The 15001-nt window shown below is 61.8% G+C and overlaps 1 protein-coding gene across 2 annotated transcripts; it reads left to right on the top strand.

The window, feature by feature from the left end:
• Window positions 1-969: 969 nt before the first annotated feature.
• SLC38A3 (solute carrier family 38 member 3) lies at window positions 970-14050 on the top strand. Of its 2 annotated transcripts, none has more exons than XM_066195505.1 (16): window positions 970-1065; window positions 8428-8579; window positions 8729-8813; window positions 8907-9022; window positions 9449-9522; window positions 9602-9694; window positions 9787-9868; window positions 10433-10515; window positions 10672-10730; window positions 11183-11356; window positions 11489-11568; window positions 12118-12218; window positions 12314-12438; window positions 12795-12939; window positions 13421-13524; window positions 13631-14050. In XM_066195505.1, exons 2-16 carry the CDS (start codon window positions 8470-8472, stop codon window positions 13733-13735), a joined length of 1536 nt encoding a protein of 511 aa, XP_066051602.1. In that variant the 5' UTR covers window positions 970-1065; window positions 8428-8469; the 3' UTR covers window positions 13736-14050. The 2 variants fall into 2 exon arrangements, with proteins under 2 accessions (XP_066051602.1, XP_066051601.1); XM_066195504.1 differs by lacking the exon at window positions 970-1065 and adding an exon at window positions 7972-8046.
• Window positions 14051-15001: the final 951 nt, after the last annotated feature.

The following is a 15001-nucleotide window of genomic DNA, read 5'->3' as shown; positions in this document are numbered from 1 at the left end:
ACCCCCAGAATTTTCCTCTGAAATAAAAGCTGCCCAGGACAGAGGAGCAGGATGTAGTTTAGGGGTGACAGACCTTGAAAAGGGGCAGGGTATCTTTGGGGACACATCTGGTGACTCACCAGAGCTCACGGCTCTCCCTAAAGCATGCAGTATGCACTTGGGAGAAATTTTCTCTTTGGGGAACTTTTATGGGGATCTGTATTTCATAAAAATAGACATCTTTCAGCTCAAGTGGGGAGGTTTGATGGAGATTGGAGGAGGGGGCTGGCTTGTCCCAGTTGCTCTGGGTCTTGTTGAGATGATTGCACATGGATTGTTTACTCCCAGTGTGCTGAGATGCTGGGGTGAGTGCTGTGAGGGCAGTGGGCACCATGAGCAGGGCAACCAGCTGGGCTGGCTTAACGTGGGAACAACCTGAGCTTCCCAGGCCAGGGAGAGAATCTGACGGAAGTAGTGCTGCTGGGTGACCTGTCCCTGTCTAAGAGAGGGGAAAACCCTGTGCCCACACTCAACACATACTGGATTTAGCCTTTCAGGTAGATTAGAGAGACTGCCCCAGCCCTGCTTCTTTGGAAGCAGCCACTAGCCTCCGGCAGGAGCCTCAGCTGCTGTAGGTAGGAATGCCCGGTGTGGTGTCAACACCTGGCAGGATAGAGATGCCCAGTATCGTGACCATGCCTAGAGAGGCACAGATACCTGTGCAGTGCATTGGGATTGCTTGGTGATGTACCTGTTCCAGGTAGGGCAGCGCTGCCTGGACACTGATGCCCGGTGGGGCATCTGATGCGCAGCGGGCGGCTGTGGTCCCGCCGGGGCGGGGCGGGGCGGGGCGGGGCAGGGGTCGGTCGATGCAGGGCGGTCGCTCCACCCGCTCCCCAGCGCCCCTCCTGTGCCCCGGCGGAGAGGAGATTGGGAGCCTTCGCGCTGGGGGCGGGCTCGGGTCCTGTTTAATCTCCGGCTCCGCCGGGATTACGGTCGCAGGATAGTCTCTAATCCGCGGCACCGGCCACCGGGGGCTGCTTGCCCCAGCCCGCAGCAGAAGCACCGCGGAGAGAGAGTGGGCAGGTAGGTGTCTCCGATCTCCCCTGCTGTCCGCACTCCCAGGGTCGCTGCTTTCTCCTCCGTGGAGCTCCGTGGTTGGAGGCCGTAGTGCCGGGCGCTCGGACCCCTCATCTCCACTAATTCTCCTCCGCACCCTTTCCGACCCATCTTTCGCCGGCGCCGCTTTCCTCTCACAGCCCGGCTCTCTCCTCCTCCGTTCCCTCCTCCTCCTCCGGGCGCCGGGCAGCACCGGCAAAAATCCGGGGCTCGGCAGCTCTGGCAGGTGGCAGCGCCCGGGGCTGTTTGCTTTGCTGTACTCCTGCCACTTCCCAGCGGCTGGCACCTTCCCACGGGTGGGTGACAGATCCCGCGAGTGCAGTGGGAGGCAGAGCCCTGCCGTACCGCCTGGGTACCCCGACGCCCTGACACTGCCCCTTCCTGGATCGCGATGCTGGGGGCTTTCGCGTGCATCATTCTGCTGATACTCATAGTGACACTAACCCCCAAACTCCCTTTACTTTTCCTTTTTTTCTGCTTTAATTTTTAATCGCCTGTGGGAATGACATATGTTTCTGAAGGCTGGAAGCGGCTGTGGCTAGGATCGGGTGTCGGTGTCGGGGTGCCGGAGCAGGGAGAGTGATGCCGGCCGTCATGGGCACTGGGGCTGGCTGGGACCTGCATGCGAGGATTCCATAGGCTGTGGTATTTATAGAGCCTGGCTGCCCGGGAAAGCAGCGTGGAAAGCCAGGCAGCACATTGCGTTCCTGTCGGCCACGCGTGTCCCATGCCAGCCGGCACGGTGGCCCTCTCTGCCGTGTCAGCTGTGAAAGTCTCACTGGAGAGAAATCCTCCCCAAGGGAAACTGAACCACAGCAGGTGGCTGCTGGACTTGGGATCCCCAAGCTGAGCTGGCTCTGCAGTGGCATGGGTGAGACTGGGGACCTGGCAAGCCCCCAACAGGTGGGATGGCAGGGAAGCAGAACTCTGGCTGGCTGAGGAGGGCATGGCTGTGCTGAGCTGACGCGGAGGAGATGGGGAATTTTCCACTGGTGTTTGGACCAGGCCCAAGATGAGGTGTTAGACCTGCCTGGTCCCTGTGGCTTCAAGGGGGTACCCCAGAGAAAGCTGTCTGTGCCTCGCAACATTGCCCTGTCTCCCAGAATAGAGTGCCTGTGTGCCTTGGCTCTGGTGGCCAGGGCTGCTAAGGGGCAGTGGGACACTCCATTTCACTCGGGGGTGGCATGGGACTGCTGGCACTGCAGGGGACCCTGGCTGAGGCGCAAAGGGCCCCACAGCACCCGGCCGTGCTGCAGCTGTAATCACACGCCGGGGCTGCGGCCACGGCAAACAAACAAGCACCGGCAGAGCCTATTTTCCTTGGCGCGTGGGGATGGGGGAAGGAGTGGAATCCCACGGGCTCCTTTGGAAGTGCAACCCTTGAGAAAACAGAGGCGGGTCGGGGACAGGACGGACCCCCATGCCCCCGGCTCTCCTCGCCACGTGAGTCTCCGCCGCCACATGCCTCCCCAGCCGCTGACGCACGTCTGGGACTGGCTGGGTCCCCCATGCCAGCGGGGCACAGCCAGCTGTCCCCGTGGAGCAAATGTCAGGCTGGTCCAATGGTGAGAGTGGCATGGCCAGGCATGCTGGTGGTGCCATGGGGCTTGGGCGAATCATGGCTCCTGATTGGTACAGAGGGCTGTACTGGGGGTGCAGGAGGCACATGGGGCTGTGGCTGAGGCCAGGCCCTCCTGATGTCCCCAGCACTGCCAGCAGCCCATGGCACCTTGGAGTTTTTGCTATTGACCCCTCTGTGTCATCCCGCTAAGGCAAATTGTGTTTTGGGGAGTGTGAACTTCTGGAAAGCATCTTGCTTCCAAGGCAAAACAAAACTCCAGAGGTGTGGTAGAAAACCTGACGTGTCCTTCTCCGGGCACTGTCTACCAGTCTCTGCAGTGCGACTACCTGTGCCACCATCTTCCCTGGATGGCCCTGCGTTCCCAAAGGGCCGTGTTTGAAGTTTAAAGCAAAACCCATCCATCATACAGCCTAGTGCTGCCTGAGATGCTTTGGGCTCAAGCTGGTGTCTCACCCAGCCTCCCCAAGAACCACACTGAGTGCCATTGGCCTCATGCTGTGCCCACCCTGTCCCCATCCCCAGGCTGCTAGCTGCATCTGCCACCTGACCTTGTACCACATGGACTCAAGCTGGCAGGTGACAGCAACAGCCTGGGCTGTCCCAGTGCTGGACATGACTCCCCTCACCTGGTCTCAGCTTCCTCATTGCTCCTCGCAGCTTGCCTCAGAACTGGTGCTTGGATGTTAGAGGATGTGGCAGGATGGTGATGGCTGATACCTGCAGCGTGGCCCCATCCTGGGTTGTGTGCTTGGCAGGTGATGCTGTGGCTGAGCTGCACCGTGGCTCGGGCACTGGAAAACCCTCTCCATGGCCCCAGCATGATGTTTGGCTCCACTCTCTTCCCTGAACTGCCTTTCCCCTCCCTGGTGTGTCCCGGACCCTAGCGCATCCATTGCTGCAGGACAGTGGCTGCGGGCCAGCTCAGCCGCTGGCGTGTTCTGCATGCAGGCACATTCTCAGGCTCAGGCAGAGCTGTCCCTTGGGACATGGGTGCCACTTGTGTTCTTAGAGGTAAGACCCTGCATGGACACTGCTGTCCACACAGTGCAACAGAGATGGCCAGAAATGCCCAGGCAGGTGTTGGTGCTGCCAGAGCCCTGCTAGCAGGACAGCAGCTTCCAGAGCCATTTGTTCCTACTTGCTATGGCCAATCCTGCCCTGGCTGGAGCACCAGGGGAATTGCCTGACCCAAACCTGAGCCATGGTGTGGTATTTGGGGCTGAAAGAGGTGAGGTGAGCCCAGGAGCAGTGCCTATGCTAACCAGCTTGTGCTGAGGCCATGAGTGGGGCTGGCTGGCATGACCAGCTGGTGGGGCTGTCATCTCCAGAGGATCTCAGGAGAATCTCCCACAGATATATCTGAGGAAGGTCTACAGCAGGGCTACCCAGAGAGGTTCTCCAGCCGTGCACCAGGCAGGTTGCCTCCAGTGGTCCTTTCCCACAGCTGCTGGGGTTCCCATGCCCATGCAGGTGCCTCCCAGAACCTTTGCCCCAAAGGTGAGACATCTGGCCATCCGCTGAATGGCTGGATTTGCCCCTTTGGGTGCCCACTTCCTCTGAGGGAGGTGGCACCCTGACACTGCCCTTGCTTAGCTGGGAGGTGGGGGGTGGAACACCACAGGTTAAAACCAGTTTTGGGTTGCCAGTTTTAGGAAGGAAGGCTGGGGGGAAAGCTGTGGCTGTGTGTGCTTCAGAGTAAGGGCAGACCCTACTCCCAGGGCAGCTGTGGATGGGGGTTCTCTGTGGAGGGCAAGGAGAGAGGGATTTCTCTTCTGTGTGCCCTGCTGGGGTCAATTCCCCTGGGGAGGGCTTGCCCAGGGACCACGCAGGTTTGGGCTGTTGCCCAGCTGTGCCTGTGTGCCCACACACCCTTGTGCCCACAGCAGTGCCAGAGGCTGACCAGGGACCCCCGGCTGGGGTCACCCTGGGCCCAGCAGCAGTGCTGGGGGTAACCCCAGGACTGGGGGTGATGGCAGTGGGGGGAACATGATTGGCGTCTCTGCCCACACTGCCCATCTCTCTGGCAGGGCTCGGTCATCAGCACAGCCTCAGGGAATATGAGCCCTGTGTGCCCAGCTCTGCTGAAACCCGAACAGCCACCTGGGCAGGCGGGCACGGGCGGGGGGGCTGCCATCCCCCGGCACACACCGGCAGCATCGGGATACCTGGCTGCCAGCACGCAGGCCGGCAGCTGCGGCAAGCTTGGCGCTAAAGCCGGATTACCACCCGGAATAGTCCCACGGCCCCAGCTGGGCCGGATTATCAAGGATTCATCTGCAAGGGAGAGGAGATGGGGAGGGAGTCTCTGCCCCGTGCGGGTCCCCGGCCTGCGGGAGCACTCACCTGCTGCCAGGGAGACCCTCCGCCTTCGCTCCCCACAGGTGAGAGCAGTGGCTGCTCACAGATGGGTGTTGTGGGCTGTGGGGACACGGTGGGCCACGGCCCCCCGGGCTGGCGCTGCCTGGCACAGGCAGGGTTGGCAGGCACCGGCTGGCTGTCCCCACGTGTGCCACACTCCACCAGCACCGCGTGCCCTGGTGGGGACTGTGCCGGGCCGGGGCTTGGCCGAGGGAACTGGGACAGCGCAGAAGCCAGGCTTGCCCAGGTTAATACACATCCCCCTGGCTACGTTGCCAGATGCAATGGATCTCCCACCCAACGTATCTGCTGGCATTGCCGACAGAGCTCCCCTGCCCAGCCCCCACTCCTGCCTGTCCCTCGCTCCCGCTGGAATTTTACAACTTTTAAATAAAGTCTTCGTGGAAGCGAGATGTGAGGCAGAGAGGGCGATGCAGTCCCTTTCAGAACTGAAACCCTCACCATGGTGCCCTGGTCCCCGAGGAAGGCTGGCAGGGGCCCGGGGTGAGCCCAGGACTGCCTGTCTGCCAGACCCCAGCAGGGCAGGGATTTGGGAGCCCTGCCGCCCCACACACGTATCCCCACCCCAGCGAGGGCGGGCAGGCGTCTGTGCTGGCCAGGACGCAGTGTGCGAGACCAAACGTAGCCTCCCCTGAAGCGCAGACGTGGCCGGCGGGACGGTACGTGCCGTCCCACGCATCCGGCTCCGTGTTCCATCTGCAGGGGCTGCGGGACAGCACCAGGGCCCAGCGCAGGCTGTCTGGCCACACCGCAGTGTTGGTGGGGTGTCACCAAGCACCGGGACAGCCGGAGCAGCCTGGGGGATGTGGGAGGTCTGGCTGCGCGGGGCTGTCGCTGTCCTTGTGTCCCAGAGCCCAGCAGGCAGCGGAGAGGCGCGTGCTGGGAAATCGATGCAGCTTGCTCAGCGCCCCCAGGAATGTGGCCCTGGGTGCCACAGCGGGGGGGTTCCGTGCCCACACTTGTGACCAGGTCCAAACCATCAGGCTGGGTGAGCAGGCACTGGAGCTGGTGGTCAGGAGTGGGATGATGCCAGGCAGCGTGTGGGCTACTCAACATGGCAGTGAAGGTGACACTATCCTATCTGCGAGGTGGCATCTTGAGGGAAGAGATCCCTGAGGAGATGCTCTTTGCCCAGAGCAGAGGGTTCCCAACTAAGGTGGGGGCACACACTGAGGTGATGAACCCACCAACCCCAGCCTGGAGGGGAACCAAGCCACCCCTTCAGGGCCACCCATCACTGTGTATTTGTTGTTCTGCCTTATCGCAAGGCAAACAGCAGCAGGCAGAGCTCGCACTGCCCGATCGAACCATCTCATGCTCCCTCCTCTTTCATCTCTCCCCTTGCCCTGGCCGCTGCCACCGGGAGACCCTGGCCGAGGGGCAAAGGCCAGGGCCAGCTGGGGAAGTGGCAATGAGCGGTGCCGGGCCTGTGCCAGGGCTGTGCCAGGGCTGTGCCAGGGCTGCCCGGCAGGAGGAAGCGTCTGGGTGGCAGCACGAAGCCCTGTGCATGCTGAATGAGTTCGGCTGTGCCGCTTGCTATTCCGAGAGACGCTTGGGGGAAGAAGTTGGTATTTCCTGAGCTGCCCAGAGAGGTGTAATTATAACCTGGGAGAAGAAAGGGGCTGCAGACGAGAGTGCCCAGCCTTCCTGGCGCCCGTGGGGGAGCGGGCAGGGGAGTGGGCAGCTCCTGCCTGCCACCAGCGGGATGCGGTGAAGCCCTGCCCGCAGGCAGCCCAGTGGCACTAGGGGGCTTAGGGGGGTGATGGAACATCATGGATCTGGTGCCCCCCTCAATCCCATACTGGGTGAATGGTGGGTTCAGTTATGCCTGCCCATGGTGGTGGGAAGGCGCAGAGTTAACGGTGGCTTTTGGACGTGCTGGCAGCCTTGTTCATGCCTGGATCCATCCCAAGCGGAGGCCTAGTGGAGGGGATAAATCATCACCCAGAGCCCGCCCTGCACTTCCCTCTCATCCCCCACATGGCTGAAGCTTCTCATTCTGGTCCCTGCTGACTTGTGTCTTGCCTCAGTTTCCCCACCTGGCTGGGTGCTACAGGCAGGGTGGTTCAAATATGTGCCCACCACCCTGGGCCCACCTTAGAGACCCACTGTCAGGCCCCCTGACAGTGCCAGAAGCTAGTGTGTGGCCTGGGATGACCCTGCTAGGTAGTCTTTGTGGCCTGGATGGGCAGGGAGAAGCAGGGCAGCAGCTCAGGAGACCGGAGGTGCTGGCACCCACACCCTGCCGTGTCATCCTTCCCTTGCGTGCCAGGAGGACTGCTGGACCCGACTGTGCCGTGGGAAGGCTCCTCAGATCTCTGGGGACACCAATCCCCTGGGAGCATAAAGATGGGCATGTCCCCTGCTCACCCCATGGCGACCCCAGGCAGCAGGGTGGTGGGGCAGCAGCATCCTCCTGGGATTGGGGACCACACTGCATCCCAGCCAGACCTAACCTCCAGCTGGGTGGCACCGGCCCTTGGCTGGACATAGGCTCAGTGTGGAGCCCCCTGGCCAGCTGGGCAAGACCCCAGCCCCTCGGGGCGGTGGGGGGTGGCGGGACCCTGCCCCGGCTGCCAGCCTGTCCCAGAAAGCCACCCTGTGCCGTTTCCCAGCGGGGCGGGGAGGGCCGGGGCTCGCACAGAGGCGGCTTTGTGCGGCGTGCCAAGGCGTCCCGCGCTCGGCAGCCCGGCCGCCTTCCCCTGCCAAGGAGCTGTCTCCCGGCCCCACGCTCTTTCCTGCTCCGTTTGTCCAGCCCTGACGTGCCCCTGAACCCCCTGCCTTGGCACCCCGTTAGCGGCGGGACGTGGGTGAGCCCTTCGCGCCGGGGAGCACCACGGGCTTTACATAACGGTGGCTAGGGGGTCCCTGAGCTCCCTACCCCGTCCTCAGCCGCCCTCCCTAACATCCCCACTCGCCTGCTGGCACCCGTCTCCAGGAGGGGAAACTGAGTCATGGAGCTGAGAGCTGCGGGCAGGGGAGTGGAGGTGGGCAGGCGGTGTGGATGGGGACTCTGGGGCTGGGCAGTGCTGTGCTGTGCTGTGTTGTGAGCAAGGGAATAGGGTGGGCTGTGGGATGTCTGGCTGGGTGAGGGGACAGTCCTACGTTGGGACTCTGGTGAGCTACTGGAGCTGGGGCTGAGTTCCATGGGACATTGTGTGCTGAGCAGGCAGAAGGGAGAAGCACAGCCACGGTGATGCCTGGCTCAGTGACCATCTCGTCCCCGGGTGCCTGTCCTTGCCGTGCCACCAGCGTTGGTGCTGAGCCCAACTCCAATGTCCCTGGTGGAGGCAGGACTTGTGAGACTCCAGGCCAGCCCCTCCAGTGCTCCTGCCCAGAGCTGGACCTCTGTTGCCTCCCTCTTGCAGAGCCTGAGTAGAGCCCATAGCAAACCCAGCTGTCTCCCAGCCATGGATACCACGGATGTGCCCCTCCAGGCCGAGATGGTGGAGCTGGTGCCCAATGGGAAGCACACGGCTGCACTCACCGCGTCCACTGTCCCCTCACTGGCGGGTGAGAGGTAGGGGCCTCAGGGCAAACGGCGGTGCCAGGGATGTGGGGGATCCTCCAAGCTGCTCCCTGCCCTTGAGATACCAGCCAGTATCTCATCAGTCAGTGCTGATGGCCCTTGTCTCTGCTTTGGCTTCACTCCTCTCCCTCTGTGGACAGATTTGAGGAGAACCAGACTGGCGTGGCGGAGATGGAGGAGTTCCTGCCCCACGGTGCCGAGAAGAAGCAGACACACTTCACTGATGTGAGTAGCAGCATGGGCACAGTGGTGGGGGTGGGATGGGGCAAGCTCTCCGTGTGACTGGTGCATCCCCTCCCTGTTGTGTCCTGTGAACAGTTTGAAGGGAAGACGTCTTTTGGGATGTCCGTCTTCAACTTGAGCAATGCCATCATGGGCAGTGGCATCCTGGGGCTGGCATATGCCATGGCCAACACCGGCATCATCCTCTTCCTGTGAGTGCCATGGGGACATGGGAGGGGGGTGTCCAGGTGTGGGGGGCTCCTCCAAGGGGATTGGTGGGTGCAGCAAGAAAGAAGTCTCTTGGGGTGATGCAGGGACCAGTGTCCTGCTGACTGAGCAATGTCCATTGCTGGCATAAATCTGCCTGCTGTGCTGAGTGCTGTTTCCCACTTTGGGGGAGGAGGAGGAGGGTTAAGGTTTGCCTTCCTTACTACAAAGTCAGATTTCCAAAAGTGGCTTGAAGGACATGAGTGATGACTCCTTTTGAGTGTGGAGAGGTGGACGGAATCTGCCCCATGAACATTCAACAGGTGCTGAGGCAAGGGGGGGGAATCCTGCCAGGACAGCTGCCCACAGGCAGAGCACATCTGCATGGGGTTTGCCTCACAGCCACTGGTAACTGTGCTCTCCTCCTGCAGCTTCCTCCTCACTGCGGTGGCCCTGCTCTCCAGCTACTCCATCCACCTGCTGCTCAAGTCCTCGGGGATTGTGGGTGAGTGCCAAGTCCTCAGCAGGGCCATGCCAGGGGGTCCCATCCTGACTCTCACCCACCACCGCTCCTCATCCCACAGGCATCCGCGCCTATGAGCAGCTGGGCTACCGAGCCTTCGGCACGCCGGGGAAGCTGGCTGCAGCCATTGCCATCACGCTGCAGAACATCGGAGGTGAGGATGGCCTTGGGGGCCCCGTCAGGGGCTGGGGACAGGGGATGGGACCAGAGAACACCAGTGCAGCAAGACCTCGTTCTGCCCTGCAGCCATGTCCAGCTACCTGTACATCGTCAAATCTGAAGTGCCTCTGGTCATCCAGACCTTCCTGAACCTGGAGGAGAAGACCACGTGAGTGCCTCCTGCCCACGCTGCCTGCGTGCCTTCCCCGGGCAGGCGCCGGGGCTCTGGCTCCAGCTGTGCAGCCCATGGCAGGGATTTACTATCATTAAGCCACTACTATTTTTGATAACTGTCAGTGCTGAATAAGCCCCTGGGTGAGATTAAACCGAGCTGAACTTCCAATCCCTGCTCCTCACATCCCCTTGGGATCAGGCTTTCCTCCTTGAGCAGAACCTGGGGCTGCAGGGTGGGGGACTGATTGGGTATAGGTCCCCCCACCCTATGTCCACATCCCCACTGGCAACTCTAGCCCTTGTGGGTGCACCACTGTGGGGGTAGGCAGAGCCCTAGCTTAAGGGCCCCCAGGGATGCTGGCCTCAGGGGTCCCCAAGGATGCTACCTCAGGGGTCCCCAGGGATATTAGCAGAGCAGAAATGCCAGCCTCGGGGGACACCAGTGCCCCTGGGATTTGCCAGCTCAAGGGTCGGAATGGCAGATAGCCCCCCCCCAGTGGCTGCCTCTGCCCCCTCTGCCACAGCAGAGCGGGGTGGTGAGCAGGCCCTCTGCTTCCAGGGACTGGTACATGAATGGGAACTACCTGGTGATCCTGGTTTCTGTCACCATTATCCTGCCCCTGGCCCTCATGAAGCAGCTGGGTAAGTCAGGGAGATGCTACCCATGGCACTGGGGTCTGGCACCCTGGGTCTCCCGTGGGGTGACGGTGCCAGCCTGGATGTGCTGGGCAAGGAGGGGACACTTAGCCAGTGCAAGGGTCCCACCTGCACCCATCAGCCACTCTCCTCCCTCCCCAGGCTACCTTGGCTACGCCAGCGGCTTCTCCCTCAGCTGTATGGTCTTCTTCCTCATCTCGGTGAGACCCACTGGCACGTGCCGGTGCCTTGGGGTGCCGAACATCCCTCTTGCCGGGGTGTGAGGCTGGGCTGGTTGCTGTGGGGACAGCAGAGAGAGCAGGGACAGCGGGCGCTCGGGGCTGCAGAGACGCTGTGGCAGGGCTGTCAAGCTGCTGGGTTATTTTCGGCTGAAGAAACCGAACGTTGTGAAAAGGGAGAGGGGGAAGGTGCTGGGGGGGCATCTGCACATGTGGCCCCTCCACGTGCTGCTGCCTCACTCTGTCCCACTGCCCACTTCCACAGGGACAGGTTGGGGGAGGAGCCTCGCTACAGGACAGCATTAGCAAAGGGTGTCCCTTGGAGGGGTCCCAGCAGGGTCACTCTCCCGCTGGGCATGTTGCTGGCATGGGCAACGTGTGCTGGGAGTTGGGGGCACCCAGAGCTGACTGGCCCCATGTCTCCCCCACCCCAGGTCATCTACAAGAAGTTCCAGATTCCCTGCCCACTTCCCGAGCAGGAGGGGAACATCACGGGCATCTTTAACGTCACCACTGTCAGCACGAGTGACTACCAGAATGGCTACACAGTCCTCCAGGCCCCTGAGCAGGACACTTGCACACCCAGCTTTTTCACCCTGAACTCACAGGTAAGGACCTGGGATGCACCCTTGAAGCTCGGGGTGAGCCCCACCCCGTGCACCCCATGAAGACGGGTGGTCCTGGTCCTGGCAGCACCTGCCACTGGACCCTCAGCAGTCAGTCATCCTCCTCTTGCACAGACAGCGTACACCATCCCCATCATGGCCTTCGCCTTCGTCTGCCACCCTGAGGTCCTGCCCATCTACACTGAGCTGAAGGAGTGAGTCCTGGGTGGGGGCATCCACGGGGAGGGGTGGGCTTCATCCGGTGCCCACCCAAAGGCAGTGCCATCCATGTGTGGGACCTGCGCCGGGGCATCGTGGGGAGGTGGGTGATATGACCCTGGGTGGTTGAATGGGTGGGTGGATGGTGGCTGATAGGACCTGGGATGGGTGGTATCAGTTTCAGAAGGTGGATGATGCAACCTGGGGTGGGTGGGCAGGTGCATGGTAGGCAATATCACCCCTGGGAGACTGGTGATACAACCCAGGGTGGGTGCTATCACCCCTGGGAAGTGTGTGATGTGACTCAGAATGGGTGGAGGGGTGGTGTGACCCCTGGGATGTGGGTGCTGTGACCCAGAGAGGGTGGGTGGCTGGTTGGTGGTGGGTGATTCAACACACAACCCTGCCCAGGTAGAGGGACACAGCCCCTCTCCGCACATCCCTCACACACCCCAGAGTGTTTTGGCCATCACCCCTCCTCACTGGGCGGGTGCTCGGTGTCAGTGGGTGCCACAGGGCTGTGCTGAGCCCACCGTGTCCTGCAGCCCCTCCAAGAAGAAGATGCAGTGCATCTCCAACATCTCCATCATGGTCATGTACCTCATGTACTTCTTGGCTGCCCTCTTTGGCTACCTCACGTTTTATGGTGAGCCCTCGGGGAGGGGGCTGGGGCTGGCACACCTGTGCCAGGGGGGTGATGGTGCTAGGGCTCACCCAGGGGCTCCTTGATGGTGTTCACAGACCGTGTGGAGTCAGAGCTGCTGCACACATACAACAAGGTGGACCCCTTTGATGTGCTCATCCTGTGTGTGCGTGTGGCTGTGCTAACGGCTGTCACCCTCACTGTCCCCATCGTCCTCTTCCCGGTGAGTGGCCCCACAGGAATGCCAGGTGGCTTCAGCACCAGGCTTTGAGAAGGGAAACTGAGGCAGCGATGAAAACAGGGATTGGGGAACAGGACATTCTGGGTGCCAGGAACGGGGCTGGGGCAGAGGCAGGGGTGATGAGGCAGAGGCAGGGCTACAGGGACAAGGCTGTGAAGGGTTGACAGGGACCAGTGGGACATCAGGGTCAGAACTTGGGAAGGGAAATGGGTGATGGTGACCTGCAGGGCCATAGGGATAGGGCTGGAGTAGGGGTGATGGGGACCAGCAGAACTGCAGTGACAGGGTGTGTGTCCTGGCTTCAAGGATGGAGGGTGATACCCTGTCCCTGTCCCCAGGTGCGTCGGGCCATCCAGCAGATGCTGTTCCAAGGGAAAGACTTCAGCTGGATCCGCCACATTGCCATTGCCGTGATCCTGCTGACCTTCATCAACCTCCTCGTCATCTTTGCCCCCTCCATTCTCGGCATCTTCGGCTTGATTGGTGGGTGGCAGGGCCCTATTCCTGTCCCTCCTTGATCACAGGGTGTTGTAGCAGCATGCCAGCCTCTGTCCTGACTGTTGAGCACAGTGCTTAGCTTTGACTGACACTCCCATGCCTCAGTTTCCCCTTCTCATCATGCCAGTACCAGGTGGTTGTGTGAATCCCCCATCCCATCCCTGTCCTGGCAGGCTGGTTCCCACAGCGCAGTGCCGGCACTTGCTCTTCCCCTGCGTGTTTCCCTTGATCGCCCCAGCCAGGCTCCCCCTGCTCAGCACTCAGCTCGGTGCCAGGGCCTGGGCCGCAGGAGGGGTGTGGAGACAGTGCCAGCACACCGCGTCCCTGGGTTCCTGGAAGGCTTTGCCAGGACTGGGGGGGGGCAGGGAGGGGGTGGGGATGGACAGGACCTGTCCTGGCAGTGGGGCTGGCAGGGCTGAGCTGCAGGGTAGGAGGCCCCTGCCCACACTGTTGCTGTCTGCTCCAGGTGCCACCTCTGCTCCCTGCCTCATCTTCATCTTTCCTGCCATCTTCTACATCCGCATCATGCCCAAGGACAAGGAGCCGCTGCGCTCCACCCCCAAAATATTGGTAAGCATGGGCAGGGGTACGAGGACGGGGACAGGTATGGGGCTCTGAGGCTGGCTGGTAACCCTGTTGCCCTGGCCATCCCTGAGTTGCTTCCTTGTCCCCACAGGCTGCCTGCTTTGCCCTCCTCGGGGTGGTCTTCATGATCATGAGCTTGAGCTTCATCATCATCGACTGGGCCACGGGTGGGGGGAAGAGCGGCGGCAGCCACTAGCCACTACTGGGTGCCCACGCCAACCTCCCCCCCACCCACCCGGTGCCCCAGGGAGAGCTGACCCCGGGCTCAGCCCCCATGCTGCAGCCCCACCAGGATTCCCTGGGGACTTCCGCTGTTGCTGCCCATCACCTGTGGTGATGGTGAGAGGGCATGAGCCATGGCAGGCATGGAGACTCCTCAAGCTGTGTCCAGGATGGGGCAGTGAGCCCGGGGCAGGTCCTGAGCCCCCAGCCACTCCAGCGGGCACCCTCCCTACTCTGCGCCTCAGTTTCCCCATCTGTAAAATGGGGAGAATAATACTGCCCTACCTCACCCGGAGCTGGCTGTCAGGTGGAGCTCTTCTGCACCGCAAGAGCTGCCAGCAGCAGGCACTGCCAGGGGCGCAGGGCACTGCCTGCCGTGGGGACCGAGGACCGGGCACGTTTGTGGCCCCCCCAGATAGCATCAAGAGCCTGATGAACAGTGTCCGTGGGGGCTGGAATCCAGCGGGGCGGTCGGGCCTGTGACAGCACCTGTGCCCAAGCCACCCGCCCTCTCCCCTGCCATCCCCAAAGAGATGCCACCCACTGCCCTGGCATCACGGGGACACCTTGATCCCCGTGGGCAAGTGTGGTCCTCATGCTGTGGCTGGTGATACCCAGCCTGCTGCTCCTGAGCCTGCCGGGGGAACTGTTGGCTCCTGGTGCCTGCGGGTAGGACCCTGCTGATCCCTGGGCTGTGTATGGGGACCAGCTGCATTGCTCCAGGGAGGTGGCATGCACACCACGGGCTTTGCATCCACTGACATCCTGCCCATGCTGCAGCTCGGCTGCTGGGGCCTGGTGCATCCGAGGTGCATGAAGGGGGTTTCAGGGGGGCTGGGGGCAGCACTCACTGGGGGCAAGCTCAGGGCTCTGGAAGTACCCCTTGTCTGCATGCCCAGATGCCAGGGTGATGGGCACCCCAGCAACCCAAGCTGTCCCTGCTCACCTTGCACCCTGGGCCAGCACTCAGACCCCCACAGCCCTCACCCATCCATCCACCCCATCCATCTATCCATCCATGCCGCTGAGATGCCCCAAACCATGCCAAAACCCAGAGGGTGGCTCTCCCACCCCCTGCCTCCCCTCCCAGTACGGAGGGCAGCCTGGCAGGGTGGGCAGCACAGGGCTGGGGAGTCTGTCCTGCGGCAAAGTACATAAGAGACGTATTTTTTTATGAGGTGGTGGAGGCTGGGATGCTTTTTATAAATACTGTACATAAGAGTAGATCTTTTTTAACGTG

Source organism: Chamaea fasciata, unplaced genomic scaffold (genome assembly GCF_029207755.1).
Source record: "Chamaea fasciata isolate MVZ Bird 193981 ecotype frontalis unplaced genomic scaffold, bChaFas1.0.hap1 SCAF_13, whole genome shotgun sequence".
NCBI classification, from domain to species: Eukaryota; Metazoa; Chordata; class Aves; order Passeriformes; family Sylviidae; genus Chamaea; species Chamaea fasciata.
This window is presented reverse-complemented; position numbering and strand designations above follow the sequence as displayed.

Bases quoted from the DNA above. Each gene is read 5' to 3' on its own strand.
- SLC38A3 (XM_066195504.1), top strand. From the start codon at position 8,014: ATGGAGCTGAGAGCTGCGGGCAGGGGAGTGGAG. The intron at 11,357-11,488 runs GTAAGGACCTGG...CCTCTTGCACAG, and splicing joins TTTTCACCCTGAACTCACAG to ACAGCGTACACCATCCCCAT. The intron at 13,525-13,630 runs GTAAGCATGGGC...TTGTCCCCACAG, and splicing joins GCTCCACCCCCAAAATATTG to GCTGCCTGCTTTGCCCTCCT.